Below are 26,203 nucleotides of genomic sequence, written 5' to 3'. Positions count from 1 at the left end.
TTTCTTATATATCTTTCTGCCATTTTTTTTCTTCTCTTTTAATGTATCGACAAAAGTAGTATAGAAATGGGCGCTCTCGTGTTCTATTATTTTCTCGGCATCTATTGCATTGCTGGAGAGGATTCATATTTTATTTAAATAATGCAAAATAGCTTTATTTACATTTGAAAAATGTAGTAAACGTTAGCTAGCCTAATTTAATCAGTTTTCGTGCTTCATTTAACTATATTATTATTTACCAGCGACTCTCCAATATATGGAATACCTGGGATTAGTTCAATTATATATTCAAATTAGTAAGAAAATATATTGATTGCTCTATTCACTATCCTGTGGATCGATTTGAAAAAAGCGATGAAATGTTATCTTAGGGAAGGAAAACAAATCGAAATAAACCAGTCGTCATTATTAAAAGTGTAAATATGCTCGTCTGTAAAAATTAAAGATATGAGTGATGATCAAAAAGAGAATTATCTGCAGTAATCATTTTCTGACCAAGGAACTGATCGTGTGATAAATTTGGTGATTTATAAAATAGAAGCATTGTTATCATTGGTGACGATTCTAACAGGATAGAAATGCGTCTTGAAGCTTCAGCGCAAGAGAAGAAGGTTCGTTGCTTTTGTACAGGGTGTTTCAAAATTCACGCGCATCATATTTTACGAATGTTTTTTTTTTAATGAATATGAACTATATTTAACAGAAAATAACAGATTAAACTTTTGAATTGAAACATTATCTTTAATAAAAGTTTAAAACAACTTTGTATTTATTATAACTGTTGAAAATGTTGACCTTTTCACGGGCATAATCACATTTGTTTCACCAGATTTCTCGGGACTTTGCAAAGTCTGCGAGAATTAATGTCTGATCATTTGATCATTTTTGTCGCACCACGGTCATTTTCTGCACACGAGGACTAATTAGACTGGAACCTACGATTTATTGCCAATTCCGAACGGCAGCCTTTCTTATACTCACCAAGAGGTTGGTATTAATGTCTGATATTGCATTAATGATGTTAGTCTTGAGTTCGCCAATCGTATGTGGATTATTACGGTGTGCCACATTTTTAAGATAGCCCGAAATTTTGGTATTGGTCCACTACAAGCCTTCATACTGTTCATGAAAAGCTCTTTCATGATGAAAAAAAATTGTCTGTTACGCTATATCACGCCGTCAGATTTGATTTTTTTCGATTCCACTGTTGATGCTAAAGTCTACGCAGACATTATTACTCAATTCATTGTACTGATAAACGGCAATGAATGGTACTCCTAGTTTCAATGGGATAGTGCTACATGTCAAAAGAAAGTTTTCATGTTTTAACTGAATTTTTTGTCGATCGCGCCATTGCGCGAGGACGTGGGTCATCTCTTTCACCTGACTTGTAATACTGGGACTTTTCTCTTTGGGCTATCTTAAAAATTTGGCATACTTCAATAATCCACATACGATTGATGAACTCATAATATCATAAATGCAATCAGGGCCTGTTTGTCATTGCTTGGCTCAGGTAGGACCCTGAGCAAGCATAAATTTAGGGCCCCCATACATGTCTATAACGTTCTTCGCAGTTATGTTATCAGAGTTGTGAATGTTGATTTTCTACAGGTGTATGTGTGTGTGCTGCCATCTATCTATCTTTTTCTATATTTTGAGGTTAAAATGGCATGACATCATGTAACAATTATGTACAAATACTATCAAAATAAATTGTTATATATATACTATGGCATTAACTTTGCACTTTCAAATACAAATACAAATACAAAAACAACGCCACAACAGGCAAAATGCCCAACGAGGTGGCTGATAAAAAGATGCCCATAAAAATATGGTTGTCATATGTTTCAAAAATACAGCAACCCAATTAAAAATGCAATTAACACAAATTACAAACAATATATACACCTGATAAAATATTATACAATGCCCATAAAGAATACTTATGGTTGTCTTATTCTAAGAATGGATAGCTTCTCGATTTACCCCAACATGTTTATCGTATTTCTTTTTAAACGTGTCAATTGTGTTACAATTTACTACCTCCGGGGGTAAGCTATTCTATTTATTAACAACCCTATTGGAGAAAAATTCCCTGCGACACCATAACCTTGCATTGTCCCTCACCAATCGATACTGGTGTCCCCTTGTAAAAGCAGTCGATTGGCGGTGTACTAAAAGTTCATGGTCCATCCTATCCATCCCATTGAAAATTTTGAACACTTCGATCATATCTCCTCGACACCTGCGTTCATCCAATGTAAACATATTCAAAAAATGAAGTCTTTCTTCATAACTCAAGCCCTGTGTGCCAATAAGGACACGCGTAGCTCTTCTCTGCACCCCTTCAACCAAGTCTATGTCCCTCTGTAGGTATGGTCTCCTCCTTTCATCAAGGTATTCAATTTCGCATTTGAAAATTCAACGACATGGCAAAATTAAATATGTGGAACAAACTCATAATTTTGGACATTTAAAATAAGCATGATGAAAATAAAAACAAACGATGCATAAAGATGCAGTGAGGATTCATTTTGTTCCAATTAGCATATATTTCCATGAAAAAAAACATTTAGATATTATTCGTGAACCAAAATTAATGAATAATTATCATCGACTATGTTAACACATCCTCATTACAAACTTATGAAAAGCATGAATTACTGCCGGGTATTTATTTAATAAGATGCAGTATCAAATTTTTGTGAGTGTGGGTCAAAAAAGTCTCTGAAATTGACTTTTTTCTTACCTGCAAAGCCCCTATTGAATTCGTTATGTTGTAAATTCGAAATAATATCACTTTCAAATAGAAGTACATACTGGAAGTTCTGTAAGTGATATGTTTTGACCCGGTACAGTTCTTGAAGTAGACTTCAATCTTTTCAAAAGGAAAAACTTCACTCACTTGTACAATTGCTTATTGGAATAATCATGGAAATTTTTAGAGCAAATCATTTTGGAATGTTGCTCTAATGTCAAAAGGTTATGCAACTTTTGTAAAATTTCAAAAGTTCAATTTTTTCTCAATTCTCCTTTTAATTGGCAAAAATTGCTCTGAAATTCTTCAACAAAATCATCATCCAAAGCATTATTTCAATGTTGCTGGAACACAGGCTTTGTGAAAGACTTCATCTGTTTTGCAATTTAAGGACGAAAATTTCTCCAAAATACTTTCATAGGCAACTTTTCTAGATATCATTTGCAATATCAATGCATCACATAATACAAAATGGCACGCTACACTAAAATTGTCCCTAGGAAAAAGATCTACAGAAGCAGTATCCCCATCACCAAGGAACCTGCTTTTAGGTGCTTTTCTTTTTCTTGTGTTATCATACAGAGGATTGAGTGTGTAGCCTCGCTACTTCCTCAAACACATCAAAATGTTCTCTGACTGTATTCTATTCTATGAAAGGGAGGTAAATCACTAAACTACAAAAGACAGAAATTTCTTTGGCCCTGAAAATTAGCGAGCCTTTGGCACGTGCCCTGTTTGCCCATGCGATAAACTGGCCCTAAAAGCAATATCGGACATTAATTCTCGTTGACTTTGTAAAGTCTCAAGCAGTCCAGTAAAATGAATGTGCCTATGTGTGCTTGAAAAATGCCAACATTTACAATATTTATTGTCAATTCTAAGTTTTCTTAAACTTTTATTAAAGGTAATGTTTCAATGCATGAGTTTAATCTGTTATAGTTATTATTAATCTGTAATAGTTCATATTTTCTATTAGAAATATATTCATAAACTATGATGTGAGCGAATTTTGAAACACCCTGTATCATAGTGGTCTAGCGTGGTCATCCGGCATATGAGAGGATGTGTGTTCGATTCTTCGCAGAGGCAGTTGAATTTTCTTTCCTGAATTCATCTTCGCATCAGTCCAGTTGTTAAAACCTTCGTATGAATAGCGGAGAGTGACATAACACACAACATCTTGAGATAAGCCACCATCTGGTGGCAGCAGAGCCGGATTTTGGTTTGATGGGGTCCGTTATATGTCCAACTCCGGCTGTACTTTGTCAACAACAAATTGTCGCTGTTTTTGTGAGTCTACACAGCAGCGACACGAAACTTCTCAATGTGTTAAAATTTCATCTTTGAGCTATTTCTCTAAAAAAAAATAGCAGTTTCAGATTTCTGAGGCTCTCTGCAGATCTCGGGGCCCTAGGCAGCAGCCTGTCGAGTCTATAGGGAAATCCGACACTGGGTGGAAGTTTTGCGAGTTATTGCCTGAGTTAGGCCTGACTTCTCGTGTATGGTCCCGCTTGGCGCATGCAAGCTCTGAGGCAGCCATCTTCAACCTGTTTCAAGCGAGCGCCATGCTGCTGCTCCTCGAAACACTAAAAGTGCTCAATGTTCGTGTCTGATTTCGTGCTCGCGAGCACTTGATCAACGTTTCAATTGAACACCCTGTAAAAATTGCATTTAAGGATTACAATTAATGCACATTTCAGGCATTACATTACAGAACTTTTCACATTTGTATGTCAAAGTTGCCATAAGAGTGCTCTTTGTTTGATGATGGGTATAGACAATGAAACTAACTCTGCTCTTTTTATCAAGGAGCTTTTACAAAACTTTTTTAGTGTAGTGTTTAAAGTTGCAGAAAAGTTCTTTTATAGAACTTGAAAAATGCATTTAATAAACGTATCGGTTACATTTGAGCGAATGTAACCAGTAGGCTTATTGGTTTTTTTTTTTCTTCAAGTTTTGGAAAAGATCTTTTATCAAACTTTTATAGAGTAATCCCGGTCTTAGTTATACTTCCTTTTTCTGTAAATTAGGCCAGGATTGCACTATAAATGTCTGATAAAAGTTCCTTTATAAAACGAAAAATGCAACCAATAGGCGTATTGGTTGTTTCTTCAAGTTGAGTAAAAGATCTTTTATCAAACTTTTATAACCTGGCCTAATAATATCAATTATAAATAAAAAGAATAGGTTCTCTCTCTCTCTCTCTCAACAATTCTATTATTGTTCATGTTTTCCAGCACGTGTGCATACGACTAATTAAATTTTTAAAAAATTTCAAGATTTTTACCATAAGAAGACTCATTCAGACATTCAAAACACGAGTTCTGTGTGCATTTTCACTGGAGAACTAGAGTATATGTATGTTTGAACACACAATTCCGACTCTTCTTCTTATTCTTCTTAGCCCAAAGTATTTTCACAAAATTTTCGATAATGTTCGGTCATCAGTTACAGAGCAGCCACACCTTTAACAGCAGCAGGTGTGGCCACAATATAAAGAGCTTCTCAAGGCCACAAGTTCGTTCATTATCACAGCTAATTTACTTTATTCGAAACATAAAGGGAACATTGAAAGAAGGTGTAAAAAAAGAATTCCTAAAATATTATTAAACATATTGCGGAAGACCTTGAAAGAACGATGTAAACAATTTGTGAGGAAATTTTCAAGCTCTCTTTCAGACATGATATAGTCGAAACTGGGTCAAACATAACAAAAGTTACGTACCAATTATGCCGATAAATTAATGGCGAAACCATGTTATTAAAACAGAGACATCAATCTACAAATATGGCTTTTGCGCATTACTACTGGATCCGACTCATACAAAAAAACTTGTGTGTTACATTTAATACGGACATACTTTTTTTTTAATAATATCCTACGCCTGCCCTGTTAAGACCAAACATATCCCGTCCATACCTTTCCTTTTAATTCTTCAGTTGAATTTTGCTTCGTAACTGATACCGATTGTTATGGGAACCACAGAAAACCAACTTTAGCCGAACACCACTATGGCGACGGTAGGGTTCGAACCCGGTCCCTTCGATGCGAGTCCGTCTCTATGACTACTCGACCACCATAGCGGCGGTTCTGACCCTGTATGAAATCAATCCCTCTAAATCATAGTTCCCAAACTTTTTTTTTGTCCCATCGCCCCCTTCTTCAGAGATTTTTTTCTCCCATCGCCCCCAACGCAATCTAACCCATGGGATCCTCTATTATACCCGTAGCTTCTACGCCCCCCTGGAACTTTCTATCGCCCTCAAGGGGTTCAAACCCCTGAGGGTTAACGCCCATGTTGGGATCACTGCTCTAAATCAGCGATTCTCAACCTATGGTCCACGACGATGGCATAGGTGGTCCGCATACAGACTTGATAAAATTATTCACACGTATAATTGGTATTAGAGAGAGAGTAATATCCATATGGGTTCAAATAAAATTATATCTTCATACTTAGGTTTACCATACATCATCGAGTAGAATGCAGGAAATGGCAATCCTAAATACGCGATATCACTAAATTTCGCTAAAAATTGCAATTTATTGCTTTTTATACAATTTGCTAATTACTGCTGAAATTGCTGAAGGGTGTGGAAATGTGTGCTGAAAGGCTTTTACAAATCGCACTAAAAAAATGTATTTCTCACGAAAAAAATATATTCACAAATCATCTGATATTCAATGGAATGATATTTCATTAAGAAAAATTAAATTCGGTTTACGGGGATCTTAAATAACAATCCGTGAAATACGGGACATCACCATCACCGTTGTCATCCAAAACATTGTCAGAGGCCCAATCCGCAATGGTAATTAAAATTCCAAAAAAAATTAAGGACAAAACGTTAAACCTGATAAATATGTGAGATGAATGTTTTTTTTTTTAAATAATTACCACAAAATACTGTATAATTTATATTATGAAAACGCTGTGTGTGTGTATAATATTCACGACTTTAATAAATATTAGAAATTCTTACGTTAAATACCGTTAAACAACCGTAAGTATCGTTGAAAAAACGAAACAAATGCGTTAAAAAAATCGGAACAACGAAAATTACAGGCATGTCCCGTTGTTCGAGACACGAGTGGACCACCAAATTGCTTCAGACATTTTACTGATCCTTGTTTTCGGAAAAGTTGAGAAAAACTGCGCTAAAAATCATTCCTCAAACAATTAACTGCTTTAAAAACTCAGTTGAATCGATCTGTTGATGAAAAATAAGTCAATTTATCAACAGACATAATTAGGCAGTGCCGTCTTAACGCATGGGCCCACCCGGGCCTCAAGAGAAGACCCCCTCACAAAAATGAGATCCGGTTGAAATTTTCGAGAGTAAGCATGTAAATTTGCCAAGCAGGACCTTAGGAAAATCGCGTGGCTCATGATAATCTTAAGACAGCCCCCTCTCCTCTATGATCATGAATACGTGGTCCTCACATCATCCTTGAATGGGTCTTTGATTTTTGACAGACCCCCCAAGACGTCTATGTCTATTTTGAAGGCCCCAGAGCCAATAAAATTTCAGATCGCGATTTTAATAAGCAGTCAAGATGCAATACTTAACCTTTCTATTAAATCCAGTTTTGCAGTCCGGTGCGATCGCGCCCCCTCTAAGCTGCCTAAATCCGCTTCTGGCCCTGTATGAATTGCTAAACCAATCTCGAAACAATCAAGAGAGTAAGATCTCAATGGGAATAAATTTTAAGAGAAAATTTTTTAATAATGTGAAAAAAAAGTTCTGTGGATGTTGGTTGAGGTATTTATTTTCCAACCAATTTATCACTTTTAATTGCTGTATCGAGAAAATAATGTGAATAAATGATTTTTCGCGCGGAAATATTTAACATATTACACTCATTATGAAATACGATCCGATGCAAGTGGGCAACGAAATCAAAAGACAATTATTATTAGCCGAGATCATAGAATAAGATTTCGCAGATCTGTTTCTTAATTGTTGTCCATCGAATTAATCTTTTCCCCAGAAATAAACTAGCATTGATTATTACAGCGTTTCTAAACCTGTGGTCTGCAGGCAGACTAGATTATTTTAATTCTAATTAAATGAAAAATGTTTTTTTATATATATATAATAAAACCTCTCGATAACGGATACCCAAAAAAAATTTCCGCTAACGGGGAGTGCCCGCAATTGGGGAGGTACGATACACAGGGGAACCTCGTTTATACGACTTTTGCATTTACACGACGTTCGGCCTCGGTAGAAATTGGTTCATTTTATTATTCATCATTAGTCACCAATTTAATGTTAAAATGTATATGCTACTATGCACAAAAGTGCTACACACGGGGGATTATGCATATTCACCAATCGTCTTGATAAAGAAAGTTTGATCAAATTTTACTACATTTTTATCACTTTTACCAACGATTATGCATAGTTCTCAAATAAAGTTGAAAAGTCTTATAAATATGGAAAATTTTTTAACCTTTCTTCTCTTCATTAAACCAATTAATCATTTTTACGTGCACATTATATATGCACTACACATATTTTGTGCAATAAAAATTGAATTAAAATAAGTGTCAAGATAAGGCTGAAGTTGGTTTTCTGTGGTTCCCAACTTCAAGGCGCAAATGCGAGCCGATCTCCCCGTTAAAAAGTCTCGCCACAGAGAGCAACAGTCCTACAACGATAAATCATTCAATCATAACACTTCTCTCATAGTTCGTAAAACTGGTGGCAGATGGCAGCAATACACATAACAAGCATTACAGAGAAACAAAAAACTTCACGTCAGGTTTCACTACACTTACACGCACATTCCCGCATGTACCGATTCGTTGGGGGTACCGCGGGGTAGCAGTAGTAGGTAGGGCCTCCAAAAAATGGCTCGGGGATCCATGATGTTCTTAAGTCAGCCACCTCGTTGGGCAATTTGCCTGTTGTGGCGTTGTATTTGTATTTGTATAAAAACATTCATGAGAACATTATCAGTATTGTAATGTTATCTTTCTTCACACGCTCAACAAACAAAAACAACAAACACACATTACCATTCAAATTCACCATCCCAGACCATAGTTGCGTTCAATTGATTTAGTGATTAATTGATGATTTATCATGTTCCAGGCCATTTTATAAGAAATTTAAACTGGTGGGGCACTAGAAAAAAAGGGCACTCACGAAGCTGAGTAAGCTCCAGTTTGTTCGTACAAATGGCATAACAGGCGAAAATTTCAAATTTTAGTAAAATTATTAATTAATAAAAATATTAATTAATAAAAATATTAATTAATAAATTATTAATTAATAAAAGTATTAATTAATAAATTATTAATTAATAAAAGTATTAATTAATAAATTATTAATTAATAAAAGTATTAATTAATAAATTATTAATTAATAAAAGTATTAACTAATGAAATTAATAAACTCATTAATTAATTATAACTCTCTCTCTCTCTGTTAATGCATAGCATATGCAAAACAGGAAGGGCGGCGATGTGCAAACTTGAAAAAAAGCATAAGAAATGATCAGAAGTTTACAGAGCGAGCTGCAATCAAAAATTACGCACAATGGGAATAATGACACATTGGCATTGATCCAAAACAATATAATAAACATGCGCAGTAGAAAATTATTGCATGTACAAAAGGATGCAAGATGACATTATATAGCACATGCAGAAAAATTATAACGTTTGATAACACAAGAAAACAATCCCAAAAGAGCACAATAAGAGATGAAGAACAAATATTCAATTTAAAAGAAAATCTGAACAAAAAGTAGACAGTAGTAATCTGAACAAAAAGTAGACAGTAGTAATCTGAACAAAAAGTAGACAGTAGTAATCTGAACAAAAAGTAGACAGTAGTAATCTGAACAAAAATCTGAAAAAAAAGTCCGAATTTGCGAATAATAAATTCTCAACATAATATTCCTGGTTATAATCATCTCAAATTTCATCTTACGTTATACAGACATATGGTCTTGATTAGTATTTTTTTTTATGGTTTGTATAGGGTTTGTTATTACTGTATGGCCCCGCTTGAGAGTGGCCATTGGCTAGCTTCATCACAAAGAGATACTGTCACCAACACATCCCCCAAAGAAAGACGCCATGCCATTCTCCCCCTTTCCCCCATCTCTCTAATTTTTACAAACATTTGAGATTCAATAGTGACGGAATCATTCTTCAAGAATTGTATACTCACATAGTGGGGTTCAGTATACACAGAAACACTCATAAAACCACAATACAGTGAAACACTCCTTAATACGACTCTCATTTATACGACTTTTACTCATTTACTTATTCATTATACACGTTTGGCTTCGGTCGCAGTTTATTCCTATACATATTAACGTTAAATATTTAATTTATTAGACGCACAATGTCAATTACACGGCGTTTTCATTGCAACTGGAATCCCAAAACTCGGTAAAAGTTTCATTTCTCTGTCAATTGGATTTCAATTTTTTTTTGTAGGTGGCAAAAGGCTTCACTGAAATTAATATTTTTACGAATATTATCGCTAGAAAAGCCATAAATTTTAATCTGATTGTAAACTTATACTTAAACATTCAGCAAGCTGATGACTCCCTTTAAAGTGGGCTCTAAAATAGTTTGTTTATTGTGAGTTTTTGAGTAATACGGAAATGCGGGGAGCCATAAACAAAATAATTTACATTTGTCGAAAGGCAACTATACTAGATGTACACAGGGCCGTCTTAAGAGAATCATGCCCCCCCCCCGGGCAAAGTGGTTTTTCTGAGGCCCTACCAGGTAAATTCTAGAAAATTTCAACCGAAATTTCATTTTTGTGAAGCCCCCTCTTCTCTTGAGGTACCCGGGTGGGCCCATCCGTTAAGACGGCACTGAATGTACAGACCATACTACTACTTCGCGTACTACATGTTCCTTCCGAGTTTTTTCCATTCTGTTAGTGCTTCGTTTCCCAGTGTTATTCCTGAAGCATTTGCAACTGGTGTGAAAAAGGTACAATATATTTTTTTGTTCGTACAAATTGTTCGTTCTTGCATTTCCAGTAGAATTTCCTTTGGTTGTGGTACCTTGCTAAGAAAAGCGTGGAATGAGCTTTTCTTAATTTCTGAAAAAAAGCCCCTCCCTCAACTTCTGTCTTGAACGTAAAATGAAAATTTCGACAACAAAATCTGGATCTATCAAAGAGTGGAACTTGTGAAGAAATTAAATATGCCGAGTTACTTTTGGAGACGGTTGCAAAAAAAAGAAAATACAATAAAAATAAATCTATAAATATAAACAGTATTCGACAAGGATGACGTCACTCTCCACTTGTCTAAGTCGCCATCTCGTGGCAGCGTCAGCTGTTGTGAGCTTGGCCTGAGTCTGGTCCGGCCGTCCATGTACGGTCCCTTTCAGTGTACACGAGCTCCAAGGAAAGATTGAGAGATTCTGTGCCTCTGTAGTCTAGTGCGTTCACCCGGAAAGTGAAAGGACGTGGGTTGGATTCCCCGCAGGGGCAGTTGAATTTTCTCTCTTTCCAAAATATATCTTCGCAACATCCAGTTGTTAAAACCTTCGTATAAACAGTATTGCTCACAGAAAATCTTACAAATGTTTTTAATTTTCTTCTCTTTTTTTTTTTGTCATTTGTAAAATAATCGTAAGAATACGGAAAAGAGAGAGAGAGGGATTAAAGTAAAGGCAAAGTCAACATTGGATTAAATTTATCAAAGAATGATATAATCTCATGACCTTTCTTTTTTTCTTCATATTCGGATAATCCGAAAGTTAAATAACTATGGGAGAATCAGGGCTAAATAAAAACTATGCCTGATTTAGTCTCTCGAAAGTCGTATATAAACGGGGTTCTCTCTCTCTCTCCACTGTATTTTCTTGATTCCCCTCCCCGGATCTGGAGACCACCCAATGCCCGAATTTAAATGGTTTTGAGCTACTACACTGATGTTTATCTATCTATATTGCTCTAAAATAGAAACCCCGGCATTTGATGAAAACCCAGTAACTTTAGATCCTTTCTACTACCAGGGTTATATAACTAAATCGTTTTCACTTTAACGAGAGCACCAAAAAAATCAATCAGTGGGTCACATAGGCGTACGCAGAATTTTCTCGAGGTGGGGGGGGGGGGAATTCAGATTTGTTTTCCTTCTGAGGGAGGGGTTTACGTTTTTTCCTGCAAAATAACACTATGATCTTGGCTCAAGAAGGGGGGTTAGAACCCCAAAACCCCTCTTTGCGTACGCCAATGAATGGTCATATCCTTTGCCTCGGCCATCCTCCATCTGTTCTTTGACTTTTTATGAGAGCAAAAGACTTATTCCAGAGAAGTCGGTCCCTGGAAAACTTATCTTTTTAGTCATAAGAAATCGGCAAAATCTTTTCGTGTGAGTTTTTTCTTCCGACTCCCTTCATATTGGTAGGGTTTGAAGTTGACTGCTTCAGGAAAACAAAAGGGCTTTGCCCCACCAGTGGTCATTTTTATCTTCACTGGTGGGACAAATAGAAAGGCTAGTGGGGCAAAATCCCCACCAGTTAACATGTAAAAAAAAAAAGGCTTGTCATGTTCACCAACACGAGAGCTTGGGATTAAACATAATCTTAGTTGAATATGATAAATTTTCGGTTTATTACCAAAAATTAATAAATTAGTTTGGAAATGAATTAGAATTTGGAAATAAAGTAGAGTTTGCCTGTTTCTACTGTCTGCTATCGAGATTGTCCGCTAACTGGTAGTGAAATGCATTAAAGCCCTATTCCACGGGACCGGGGATCAGAAAAGTGCCCGTTAACGGGGAATGTCTGTTATGGGAGGTTCCATTAAATTAGTAATATCCTTATGGGTTCAAAAGAAAATTATACCTTCATATTTAGGTGTAACCATATCTAATCGAAGATAAATACTGGAAATCGCAATAGTAAATATGAAGTAAACTGTGACCAAAAAAAGCAATTTAAGACAAATTTGCTGAAATTGCCAGAGTCTCGAGAAGACTGCAGTAAATCGCAGAAAATGAAATTATATTTCATGGAAAAAAAAACATTCATTATTACTGGAGACCACTTTCATTAGGGGTAACTGCATGGTCGGAGATACGGGGGGGGGCGTGGGGGGCAGCGTCAAAGGTGGAGTCGACTGATCTAATGTATATATGTATATATGAATTGACATCACCACCACCGTGCCCCCCAGACTTCCAAGTCTATCTCCGCCTATGGGAAACTGATCTAAAATACGGCAAAATATGGAACAATGTCAATTATCCCCAAAAATGGTGCCATATAAGCCGGTAAAATCACCAATTCTTGCTGAAATCGCTGAAAATTATGAACCAGTGAAAAAGTGAAGGACTGCTGGGACTCGCAGTGATTTGAAACTCACGGAAAAAAACGTTGAACATGACAAAATATGTAAGATATAAGATGAGTATTTATCATAGTATATAATTTACACGTTATGAAAGTTATCTTCATTCACCATTTTGAGTAAAGATTACAAATTCGAATAAGATTCGTTGAAAAAACGGGACAATTACATGAAATCGGAACGGACAAAAGCTCAGAAATGTCCCGTAAAGTACGGGACGCATGGTCACTCTACTCATTCGGTAAGATAGAGGTCCGTCGAATTCTCTCAGATATTTCATTGGTCTTTGGATTCAGAAAGGTTGCGAAACGCTGGATTGTTAGAAGATCGCGAATTTTTATGCAATAAAACTGGATAGTCTCCAAAAAATTTACCGAGTACATATCTACGGCGCCATCTCGTGATAGAATTTACAAAATGCTCTTCGTATGACGGAAAAGAAAAGCAATGATGACCACGCGAATTATAATACAGTGAAACCTGGATATAACGATACTCTGCAGACCAAGAAAAAAATATCGTTGTAGAGGTTATCGTTATATCGAAAGATATGCATCGTTCATGCATCGCCAAATTTATGCTATTGTTTGTATCTCTCCTCAATTGGCGTTGTCAGTTCAAATACGTTTTAAGTATTTATTCGTGGCAAAAAATCAGTGGCTTAGTTACAGGGGGACTTAGCGGGCTATAGCCCAGAGCAGCAAGTTAAGAGGGGCTGCAAATTTGAGGAATGAGTAGCCAAGAAAATTAGTAGATTGGGAGAAGGGCGGCAAAATTTGAAAAACCTCAACATAAATCAGGGCCGTAGTGTGCCTTCTCGGGGCAGACGTTTCCTTTGGGTTCCTCTTGAAAGGCTTATTATTAGGCAAAACAACATAAACTTTTGTAGGGGCCCTATTCGGTTCGGGGAACCATGGGTAGTGCCCCGGTTGACCGAGCCTAGTTACGGCCCTGACATGAAACCGTATCTGCCCAGACATCAAGGGACTAGGTCAGTGAGTTTCAAAAGAATGACCTAGAAAGTTTGCAAGCACGTGAGTGAGCAAAAAGGTAAAGGTAACTTAGAGCGTGAGAAAGCATGCGAATGAGTAAAAGAGTGACCTACAGAGCAAGGAATCGAGCCAGTGGGTGACCTAGAGCATGTGCAAGCATGTGAATGACAAAGAAAGGAACCTAGAGCACGTGTAAACGTGTAAATGATCAAAAGAGTGACCTATAAAACCTATAAAGCAAGGAACCATGTCAGTGAGCGACCAAAAGAGTGACCTAGAGCGTGTGCAAGCATGTGAATGACCAGAAGAATGAACCTAGAACATGTGAACGTGTAAATGATCAAATGAGTGACCTTTAAAGGAACCATGTCAGTGAACGAACAAAAGAGTGACCTATAAAGGAACCATGTCAGTGAACGACCAAAAGAGTGACCTAGATCGTGTGCAAGTATGTGAGTGACCAAAACAGTGTGCAAGAATGCGAGTGACCAGGACTGGTCCTGGACATTTTCCAAGTGTAAGCGAATAATATTTTGGTTATAAAAAATCGCCCCTCCCATCATTTGGCACATTCTGTGACCGCGTGGTTCACAGAATTAAAGCTTCAGCCCTGAGAGTGACCTAGAGCGTGTGTAAGTATGTAAGTGACCAAAACAGTGTGCAAGCATGTGAGTGATCAAAAGAGTGACTTAGAGACACGGGTGTTTTTGCAGGAGTTGGGGGAGGCCAAGCGGGTTATAGCACAAGCAAGCGAATTCGAGGAAAGAGTAATCAAGAAAATTAGACTAGAATTGGAGAAGGGCGGCAAAAACTATAAATGCGCCTCTACAAAAAATTCTAATTGATTAATTGATGAATAAAGTTCAATTAGTTGTTATAAATAACCTGTAAAGTAGTGTACCGTATAACGCTTGTGTGTACTACACAGAAAGTAGCATCACCGTAACTTGAAGAATATCGATGTATCGAGAGGTGTTTAACATTAGACTATAGGCAATTCCAAACAAGATTTGAAAAAATGTTGTTGTAAAGGGGTTTATTTCTCTCTCTCTCTCTCTCTCTCTTGTTATATCGAGTATGGGTGTAGCGAGATTTCACTGCAATTAAGAAATCTAGTAAAAAATTAATTAAGAAAACACATGAATTTCTCTCGATTTCTCGAACTCTTTCCCATCTCGTAACTCCAGCGCAATTTTATTTACCTTCCCCGCACCCCCTTGAATAATATCGTGTTTATTTGTTAGCAAATTTAGTTCTTTACAATTAATTTTTTACATTAATTATCTGATAATTAATATAAATTCTAAACTTAAGAGATTATTGCAAAATTAATTTATTGAAGAAAAAATACACACGGGTAAAAACTAAAGTTGCACATGTCAATTTTTTACAAATTAATTTGTTATTGTTTTTTTCATAACAATATGTTGAAGTTTTTCTTTGAAAGGGAAGAAACACATTCAAGAGATTTTTCGTTTTCGTTTTCATTAGCAAAAGAGATAAGAAGCAATGCTGTACAAATCTATTGTTCAAAATTCCCGGGGAATGTCAAAATTTTGACCGGGTATTTTGACCCCTTTGCAACGATATTTTTTCCAAATCTTGTTTGGAATTGCCTAGACTGGAATAGTCTAATGTTAAACACCTCTCGAGATATATCGATATCTTTTACTACGATAAAACCCGTCTCTTTAACGATATTTTTTATTTTCCAACCACACATGCCTGACTCTAGAATGTAAAATATTAATTCAGACATGTATTATTTCAAGTCGAGCATGTAAATTTTTCTAGATTTGTCGAGCCCTGAACCTACCCAAGGTACTTCGGTCGTAAATGATAGAAGTGTTTGCAAAGCGGTCTTCTCTAGTTTTGGAAATGGTTCCAACTAAGCGCACCAGAATTTTTGTAAATCAAAATTTTTTGAAATTGCAAATTCAAATAGTTTATTATTACTATACAAATACAGCAATATAAGAAAAGAGAAGGGAAAAAATTGCTAAAAGGCAGAGAAAGATGGCCTATTCTGGGAAATGTTAGTTATATTAGTATGGACGAAAGGGCAATAAAATAATAGTTATGAAATTTCATCAAAATTGATCTACTTCACGAAAGAGATTTATTATCGAGAGAAATTAATCTGTTGTCTTAATTTTTTTTACTAGATTTTTTTTAAATGCAGTGAAATCTCGCTACAACCATACTCGATATAACGGTAAACCCCTTTAGAACGATATTTTTTCAAATCTTGTTTGGAATTGCCTATAGTCTAATGTTAAACATCTCTCGATACATCGATATCCTTTAACACGATAAACCCGTCTTTAACGATATTTTTTAGGATATTATATATATTATTACGAGAGAAAGACCGCTCTCTCTCTCTCTCTCTCTACACAAAGATATATTTTATATTTCACTCAAAATGACCTTCAATATATTTTTAAATAATAAAAACTGGTGAGAAATTTAAAAATATATTGAAGGTCATTTTGACCAGTTTTTGTTATTTCGAGTGTCTAATAGCGTTGGTATTTAGCACTATCCACCCTGTGAAAATGTTAATGAAGTTGCGGTGAGATTTTAATGAAAGGGAAAAAAATTAAAATACAGGGTGATTCAAAAATAATCATCGGGTTTTAAAAAAATATATAAATTGTACTGTTTTAATAGTAAATGGGGAATGAAGAAGTAAAAGATAAATTTTTATTCCCACGCATTCAATATTGCAAAAGTGTTTTTTGTTTTGGAATATGGGCCATCTTCATCGTTTGGTTCAGTGTTTATTCAGAAATTATGGAGCACAGCCTCTGTCCCATCAGAGGAGCCCTTGAGGTATCCTGATCTTTTACTGTTTGTGACTTTTTCCTTTGGGGTTTCATTAAAGACGCTGTGTACGTGCCTCCACAGCCAGCCACTTTGAATGAGCTCAAGAACCGAATTACCACCGCTTTTACAAACATCAATAGGCTACTGACATGCTGTATCGGAGATGAATTGGACCACCGTGTATATGCGTGCGTATAACGAAAGGAGGACACATAGAACACTTATAAACAGTGGAGAAAAAGCTTGAAATGTGTGTGTCTCTGCTGCTTACGAGATATTACTCATCTTGCTATCTGTAATACTTTTTGAAACATATTACTTTGAAATCCGATGATTATTTTTGAATCACATATGCAAATTCCACTTCCCCCACCTCCTAACGCATATTGGTAGGATCAGAAACGTACGCGGGAGAGGTGGCATGGGGGCTCGTGCGCCTCCCCCCCAAGACGAAAAACAAATGTTTTTTAATGTAAAAAACATTTTTTAAAAAATTTAAATTTCGAAAGAAAATATCTTTATATGTGTTATTATAATCGATTTCTGTTCATTTCAATGCTATTTCAAAGGTAAGAACTCAAAATTTCTCTTTAAGAAATTTATTGCGACCCACCCTTTAAGCCATATATGGTAAACCCTTGACCCGCGGACCAAATGTGGCCCTGAAGGTTATCTGATATGGTTTGCCGCCTCAAACTAAATTTTGTAAAAAGTGAACTAAGCGGCACATTTACGGATTGCTTAAATGACCCATGGCACAATTCCAGAGCATTTAAGTGGCCTCTGGCACATTTTCAGATGACTGAAGTAGGCCCGTGGCACATTCAAAGATCCCTTAAGTAACCCGCGACACAGTTCCAGAACACTTAAACGATCCGTGGCACATTTAAAGATCCCTTGAGTGACATGTGCCATAATTTTAGAGCACTCACGCGGCCCCCAGTGCGGTTCTAGATCATTCAAGTTACTCGCGGGACATTCCCAGATTACTTAAGTGATCCGTGGCATAATTACGGATCACTTGAGTGATGCGTTGCACAGTTCCAGAACACTTAAGCGGCCCGGACACATTTCCTGAGCACTTGAAGGATCCGTGAAACATTTAGAAATCGCTGAAGTGGATCTGTAAGGGATCATCATTAGGGAGAATGTTAGTTCATGTGCCCACAAACTAGCGAAAGATTTTTCTCGTTTTTGGCGCACCGAGTAAGATGCCATTTAAGAATATTTCATATTTTCATAAAGGGGGGGTTGATGACGTAAGCATGATCCAAATCCCCCCCCCCCTTGTCATCAAAAGTCAGCAAATCGGAAACCCCTTCCCCCCATCGATGCTGACGTAATACTTGAATGACCCCTAAGTGATCCACGGTTCATTTATAAATCGTTTGAATGACTTGCTGCACATTTACAGACCAATTAACTGTGTGGCCGTCGACACGTTTTGAAATCAATGAAGTGGCCCACACTCTGCAAAAGGTTGTGAGCACTCTTGCCATACTACATGTAAAAACAAGAGGAATCTCTCTACAAAAAAAAGATGGTTGGCACAGGAATGAAAAAACATTGCATTGTCAGTTAACGAACCCTTTATAGCAAAGATCATTTTAAGAACAATGATTATATTTTACCCTCTTGTTTTATTTCCGAGTTATCGTCGTGTGGGAAGGAAAGAAGACCACTAGAAAAAATTGACAAAATGCCAACATAGATGTTACATTTAGTTACAAGATGGCGCCACTAAATTCTTATTTGATGCTCGTATACATGTATAGCTATTATAATAGAATTTACGAAACTGAACCCATCTAATAGTTTAGGCATGAACTTATTCGACTAAAGTGCATCTTTTTTCCTACAAAGATGAAAAATATTATTGAAAATCAATGTGTATTTGTCAACAACGTCGGAAATCGAGAAAAAAGATGGTTTGCTAAAGCAGCGAAAGCAATGTCAGCGCGGACAGCTAAGAATGGATTCTCTGATCTGCGGCCAATTTTTCAATTATTTCGAAATGAGAGCCCAGCTGTGCTTGTTGTTTCCGTGACAATGGATAAAAAATTACATGATAGAAGATGTAAAACGTCTATTCTTGTTATGTGTCTGTAGCTTGTGTCAAACGGCAAAACTTTTATTTTACGTAGCGCCAGCATTTCATGGCGTGTACCTTTTTGAGCGTAGTTCAGTTATTAATACAGTTAAAACAACAACATGCAAAAAAGAGGTACGTATTTTATCCGTTAATGTTACTAACACGTGTGCATGTTAACAGTATTGTCAGGGATGATACGGAATAAAAAACCCTAGTCCTTAAATACGAAATATGCGATGGCGCCTAGGCATCACTCGCCAGCGTGCGCGCTCTTCTCAATCACTATTTAAAATGGTGTAAAAAAAATAAATTTTATTTCAATTTCTTTTTTTAATTCATGCGATATTGTTTTATTCTTGTGAAATTGATAGAAATAATCAGATACCACTTCTTCACTTTATCGTCCACCCACTTTTTTCTAGTTTCTGTTTCAAATTATGTTTGGTTTCGATTATTTAATGCGTAGAGTCAAGGAACGCCATAGAAACACTTTAATGCTGGATATGTTTTTATCGATGTTTGATTTAGTTCTTGCGGCATCATGACAGATAGGTTGGGCTGATATCATGAGTTCGAGATGGAGGTTACCCCCTCCTCACATCTTATAGCAGGGCATAGGCTGGAATGTTTGTTGAGCTCCAGATAGAGGCGCTTAAATAAAGAAAACATTGAGGGAGCTGAAAGTTGCCAGTTTTTCCGTTTACAGGGCCAGACCGTTAACGGAGGCAGGTGCGAAGGTTTGTACAAAATGTTAGTAAGGGCCGTGAAACTGAATCTTAATTATTACATTCATTACGTATTCATTTAACTATAACTGCTTTAAAAAGTCAATTCTGTTGATGAAAAATGTGTCGATTTATTAACAGACACAAATAGGCAGTGCCGTCTTAACGCATGGTCCCGGGCACTGGAAGGGCCCCTCACAAAAATGATATCTGGTTAAAATTTTCGCATGAGTAAGCATGTGAATTTACCACGTAGGCCCTTAGAAGCATCACTTGGCTCGGAGGCCCATGATAATCTGAAGACGGCCCTACATATAGAGGCCTATGATCATGAATCTCACATCATCCTTGAATGGGTCTTTGATTTTTGACAAGCCAAAAAACATTATCTGGGCTCGGTTCCCCACCTGACTTGGTGCCAGCCACCAAAATTCAAAAATACATTTCCATGTTTTGACATCATTTTACTTTACATGTCTCGTTAACATCAGGCTGCTTATCCACCCAAACTACCCAGTGAGCCTATGCGTTGACGACTTTGCACTCTGGAACCTCCTCGGAAAGGTTCTTCGACGGACCCGAATCTTTTAGAAGGTCCCCTAAATTGATTTTCCATGAATGTACAGAGCAAAAAGTAGTTAATATCTCTGGGCGTAATCCCTACATATCTTTCGTGGGTGGGTGGGGGGGGGGGGGGTGGAAGCGGTATGCTTATAAACATTAAAAAGTCGGCCGCAAAACTCTTTACTCACCGACTGAGCCCGGCTCTGCCCGTACATACGGGACTGAAGTCCTTATGCAGGAGGGAAGTGGTGCTTAAATTCATTAATTATTTGAGGGCGGCCTCATCCCCTCCCCCCCCCCCATTAATAATAAGTCCCTCGTACAATCAGCCCTCTCGTAAAATTTATTGAGGGAGTATGAACAGCCTCAGCCCCCAGATCCTGGGGCCTATGGTGGGCCCCCTATGTAGTGAATTCATGGTGCGAAAAAACAAAAAAATGAGAATCGTCTCTCGTCTCGTCAACCTCACCCTTGTGGGGGGGGGGGGGCATAGTTACCATGGTTTTTGATCCCTGACCATGCAATACCTCAGATATATCTCGTGGCCATGTTCCCTATATCCTACAGCAGGGCCCTAAGCCAGACTTTTAACGGGCCATTCTACAGTGAATATTTTATAGTATAAATAAAACAAAATGTGATAAGAATTGCCGCCCCCCCCCCCCCATTCTTGTGAGAGCCATGCTCGCGGCTCATCCTTTCGATTCGAAATCCCTGGATAAGCTTATGGCAATGCGAATAAGACGCTTGAATCACGATGAAAGTACTTGCAAAGTATTTCGGGGGGGGGGGGGGGATTTTTTTTGAGTGTCAATCTTTCAAGTGAATTTCAATCATTCGCTTTCCTTAAAAAAAACAAATTAATCCAGGTCACTTTTACCAAACGCGGGTTCCGGTGCGAAAATGATAGCGGTGTACGGGAAACAATTTTGGGGCCCCAAAAAAGTTTAGAACACCTTTTATATATTTCGTGAGGGGAAAAAGAATTGGCACCCGAAAATCCATACATTATTACAGAATATAAAGTGGAATACTGAAAAATGATTTTGATCAAATGAATACTGAAAAATATTCTTACAAAACAAAATTTAAACACACAATCAAATGTAAATTAACACAAAAATTGATGAAATATCATAACTGAGGATAATTTCAAATTGATGAAAGAAACAATTCAACAGCTAACGAAAATTTAGAATTGATGCATTGAAAACAAGAAAAATGATTGAAATAAATAATTCCAGCATCCATGAAAATTCAGAATTGATGAAGGAAATGATTTCACAATTGATGAAGGAAATGATTTCACAATTGATGAAAATTCAGAATTAATGAAAAAGTAATCTAAGATTGATGAAAATTCAGAATTAATGAAAAAGTAATCCAAGATTGATGAAAATTCGGAATTAATGAAAGAAGCAATTTTTAAATTGGTGAAAGCCTTCAATAATTTGGGTCCAATGTTTGGTTCATTCAAGGCTCTGCATCCCTTTGGCTCACAACTAGAAAAAAAAATGTTTTTAGTTACCTGGGACGAACAATCAAGTTTTGTGCCCCCACCCATTGGCGGATAGAAGGGGAAGGGAACAGTCCTCTCCGTGCAGTTAAAAAAATGGGGGAAAAAATGTATTGCGGGCAGAGATACACACTCGCATAGGCGGAGATAGGCTTGGAAGTCTGAGGGGGCACGTTCATTATTGCTGGGGGGCGCGATGATGATGTCAATGCATATATACATTAGATCAGTCGACTCCACCTTTGACGCTGGGGGGCATTGCCCCCCCCCCCGTATCTCCACCCATGGATGAAAGCAGATTGTCTTACTAGCGATTCTGGACGGACGCATACACATCTGGAGAGAGTGGGGAACACACGAAATAACCCTTCCAACATCATCGAAAGGGACCGGTTTGAAAGTGGCGGTGTTCTTGTTTGGGTAGGTATTATGCTTGGTACCCATACATCTTCCAAGGTGGTGCAGCCACTGGTGCCCGCTATTGTACAGAGGTTCTCCTTCCTCACATGCGTCTTTTTAGAGGTACTATGGGTCCTCAGTTCCTCTTCATGGACGACAACGCTACACCTTATACAGTTGCTGTCAATGCATCGATTGGCTGGTCTCCGGATCTAAATCCAATCGATCACGTGCAGGACACTCTAAGGAGACGCTTGGTAGCAACGTCAACAGCCGCCAGCAACGATTCCGGAGCTGCGATTGGCGCTACAACAGGAACGGGCAGCAATGCTTCAATAGCTCATTGACAACCTTGTACTCAACATGGGCAGACGATGTAAATCCCGCATAGCAGTCAGGGTGATCATATCCCCTACTAAAGACTGGATTTTCCTTTCCAGTCACTTGTCACAGACATTTCGGTCTTCTGCACAATTGTGCGTGAAGCTAATTTTTCAATAAAGTTCCTTTTTATCCTTCGGATTTCTTTTTTGGGAATTTTTGTTTACTTTTCCCATGTTCTTACGTCTTGGGGATCTCATGGTATTTTTTGTGTCGATTTGGAACAGTTTTGCACAACGTTACATTAGATAAAATTTCTTGTCCTTAATTTTTGCACATCAGCGTAATACTTTAAGATCCCAAGACGTAAGAACATGGGAAAAGTAAAAAACACTTAAAAAAAATAAATCCAAAGGATAAAAAGGTGAAAAATTCGCTTCAAGCACAATTGGACAGAGAACCAAAACGTCCATGCGACAAGGTAACTGGCAAGGAAAATCCAGCCTTTAGTAGGGGATATGGTCATGCTGATCAGGGACGCCGGAACATATATGCTCATGTTGCTAAAGCAACACCAAGCACCATTCAAATATAGCTCATTCTCCCCCAGTTTGGGCGATTTACCAAAAACGGGACATTTTTGTTGAATATGTGACGTATGGTCTTAACACATTATGTTCATTACTCGAGCAATACCAAACATTTTTGACTTCCAGTTTGTCAACCTTGTACTAAGTCAGCGTCAGTCCCTGACGCTGACTTAGTACAAGGTTTTCAACAAGCTGTTGAGACATTGCTGAAAATCAGACAACAGCCAACACCATTCGTGATGTCACTGAAGATCATCTCACATACAGCCATTGGATATAGCAGGCCGACGCATGCGCCATCTTTACCCGTTTTTGTAGTATATCCAATGGCTATAGGTGAGATGACCCTCTTAAGTGACGTCACGAGCTTCGCACAGAGGCCTTCTGCCATAGATGGTATTGCAACGGCACACTGCTCCTCTATCGTACAATCTTGGACCACCATTGCCATTTTGAAACTGCGTATGCTATGAGTTGATATGAAATGAATATCATCTGGATCATGCTCTGTCATCTACACATGGCCGTCTTAAGATCATCATGGGCCCCGGGCCAAGTGATTTTTCTGAGGCCCTCTACCTGGAAAATTCCCAAAAAATTCAACTACTTCTTATTTTTGTGAGGCCCTATTATCTTGAGACACCCGGGCCATGTCCGGGTGAGCTTATGCGTTAAGATGGCACTACGTCTACACCGGTGTGCAAAAATTAAGGATGAGAGTTTTTCTAAAGTAACGTTGTGTAAAAGTGTTCCAAATCGACACAAATAATACCATAAGACCCCCCCCCCCAAGACATAAGAACATGGCCAAACTTAACAAAACTTTTCAAAAAAGAAATTCAAAGGATAAAAGGAACATTATTGAAAAATTAACTTCAAGCACAATTGGACAGAAGACCAAAACGTCCATGTGACAAGTGACTGGCAAGGAAAATCCAGCATTTAGTAGGGCAAAATTTCAAGTTTTTGACCAATTCCCACCCTCACACTGCACGAAGACCACCCTAAAAACAATCAGCTTTACCTTCCCAGATGGAATATCTGTCTATGTTACTTAAGGGTGAAGAAAATGTCCCTTTTTAATGATGACTTTCATTGCAGCTCATTAAAGTTGGAAAAAACAACATAGATCTTTGTTTGGCCGAACACTTCAAGTATAGTTTTCGTACTTAGCCAATGTAATAATCAATACAGAATTAATGGAAATAAAATAAGCAATTGCATATATATAAATGCAAGGTGTCTGAATACTAAATTTACTGCTTTAATCTCACAAACATTACTAGTGTAAAAGAAATTCAATTGTTATTATCAGCATTGATAGCATACCATCTCCTGTTATTAATTCTCTCTTCATCTATGCAACTAATGACCGTATTGTGTAATATATATATACACTCATTGCCATAAAAATTTGCGCACCAAGAAATAATTGTGGGATCGAAACGAAAGTTGGCCTGAAGGTACATGTCGGGCAGATATGCAAATGATTAGAAATGCAGCGTGATTGCGCATTGCGTAATGCCACTAGACGGCGTTGAACTTCGTTCTCCTTGGAGTATAAAACAGGTAAGCAGAGCTTGCTGGAGTGTATTTAATCGTTTGCAAAGGAAATGCTGAGGTAGACATGCCGTTACGCTGCCGTCGAAGACCATATGAGCAGTTGTCAGAGTTCGATAGGGGAAGAATCATCGGGATGATGGAAGCTGGGTGGTCAGCTCGGCATGTAGCTCGTCAACTAGGCCGTTCTGATTTTACTGTGAGGAGGTGTTGGGACCAGTGGACAGAAGAGACGTCATTTACACGGCGACCAGGTTCAGGACGCCCTCGACAGACCAGTCGTCGAGAAGACCGTCACATCATCCGAAACGCACGCGTAGAGCCAACTGCCTCATTGGCCGCTATCCAGACACAGGCAGCAGCTTCACTACGGGCCCCTGTGTCTTCCCGAACCATCGCAAGGCGCCTGGCTGAAGGACATCTGGTATCGCGGCGCCCATTACGCGTGCTGCCAATGACACCCACCCACCAACGCCTCCGTTTGGAGTGGTGTCGAGCACGACGGGATTGGACTGCAACGGAATGGAACCAGGTCGTCTTCAGCGACGAATCGAGATTCAACTTGAGCAGTGATGACAATCGTGTTCGTGTGTGGAGGCCCCGTGGTGAACGCTTCAATCCTGCCTTCGCTTTACAGCGACACACCGCTCCCACAGCTGGTGTCATGGTATGGGGTGCCATTGCTTACGATACACGGTCACCTCTAATATTGATCCATGGCACAATGACAGCCCAGCTGTACGTCCATAACATCCTTCAGCCACATGTGTTGCCACTCATGGCAGGGCTCCCAGGAGCCATTTTTCAAGAAGACAATGTTAGGTCACACACAGCAAGGATGTCACAAGACTGCCACCGCCACATTACCACCCTTCCCTGGCCTGCTCTATCCCCAGATTTGTCACCAATCGAGCATATCTGGGATCATTTGGGACGGCAAGTTGGACACCCTACGAGGTTGGTCGAACTAGAGGCGCATTTACAGCAACTGTGGAACGAGATGTCTCAGGACATCATACGGAACTTGTATGCCTCAATGCCCGCTCGTATCGCATCGTGCATTCGCGCTAGAGGGGGTCCAACAGAGTACTAAAACTTCTGTTCATCTGTACTTTTTTTCTGCAATAAATGATCCTTTTTCTTGGATTTTCTAATCACTTACTTATATCAACGTAGTACTTACAGGTGTAAAATTTCGTTTCATTTTGACGACTTCTTCTGGGTGCGCAAATTTTTATGGCAATGAGTGTATATATATGTGCGCAGAGTGAATCCAACCTATTCTGCCAAACAAAAGGGGTGATAGACAAGCCCAATTGGATCATCAAACATCCCGCCAACCCTGTCTTATCTCAAACCGTTTTCGAGTTATGGTGGATAGTCAATTATGGAAAACAAATGTGTCAAGCCTGAAAAAACCGGAATTAATGAGATTTCTGAAAGACCTATATGCAAACTGAGCACACATTTGGAATGACCAAAAAAATGCTGTACAGTGACACTA

General features: G+C 38.1%; 1 protein-coding gene across 4 annotated transcripts in view; it reads left to right on the top strand.

The window, feature by feature from the left end:
* Positions 1-26,203, top strand: part of LOC149085158 (uncharacterized) — a 165,743-nt gene that overhangs the window by 113,818 nt on the left and 25,722 nt on the right. Inside the window, exon 1 of one of the 4 annotated variants that reach the window (XM_089233008.1) lies at positions 18,713-19,156. The exons of the other annotated variants lie outside the window; for them this stretch is intronic. Within the exon in view, the coding sequence (XP_089089134.1) occupies positions 19,089-19,156 (68 nt within the window). The 5' untranslated portion in view covers positions 18,713-19,088. Of the gene's footprint in view, positions 1-18,712; positions 19,157-26,203 lie in introns of those variants that run through there. 4 annotated transcript variants of the gene reach the window in all.

The sequence above is a fragment of the Pholcus phalangioides genome, unplaced genomic scaffold (assembly GCF_987345545.1).
Source record: "Pholcus phalangioides strain wild (caught in Gottingen) unplaced genomic scaffold, Ppha-v1.0 ptg000007l_1, whole genome shotgun sequence".
NCBI lineage: Eukaryota > Metazoa > Arthropoda > Arachnida > Araneae > Pholcidae > Pholcus > Pholcus phalangioides.
The sequence above is the reverse complement of the archived record's forward strand: the minus strand, read 5'-3'. Positions and strand labels throughout refer to the sequence as shown.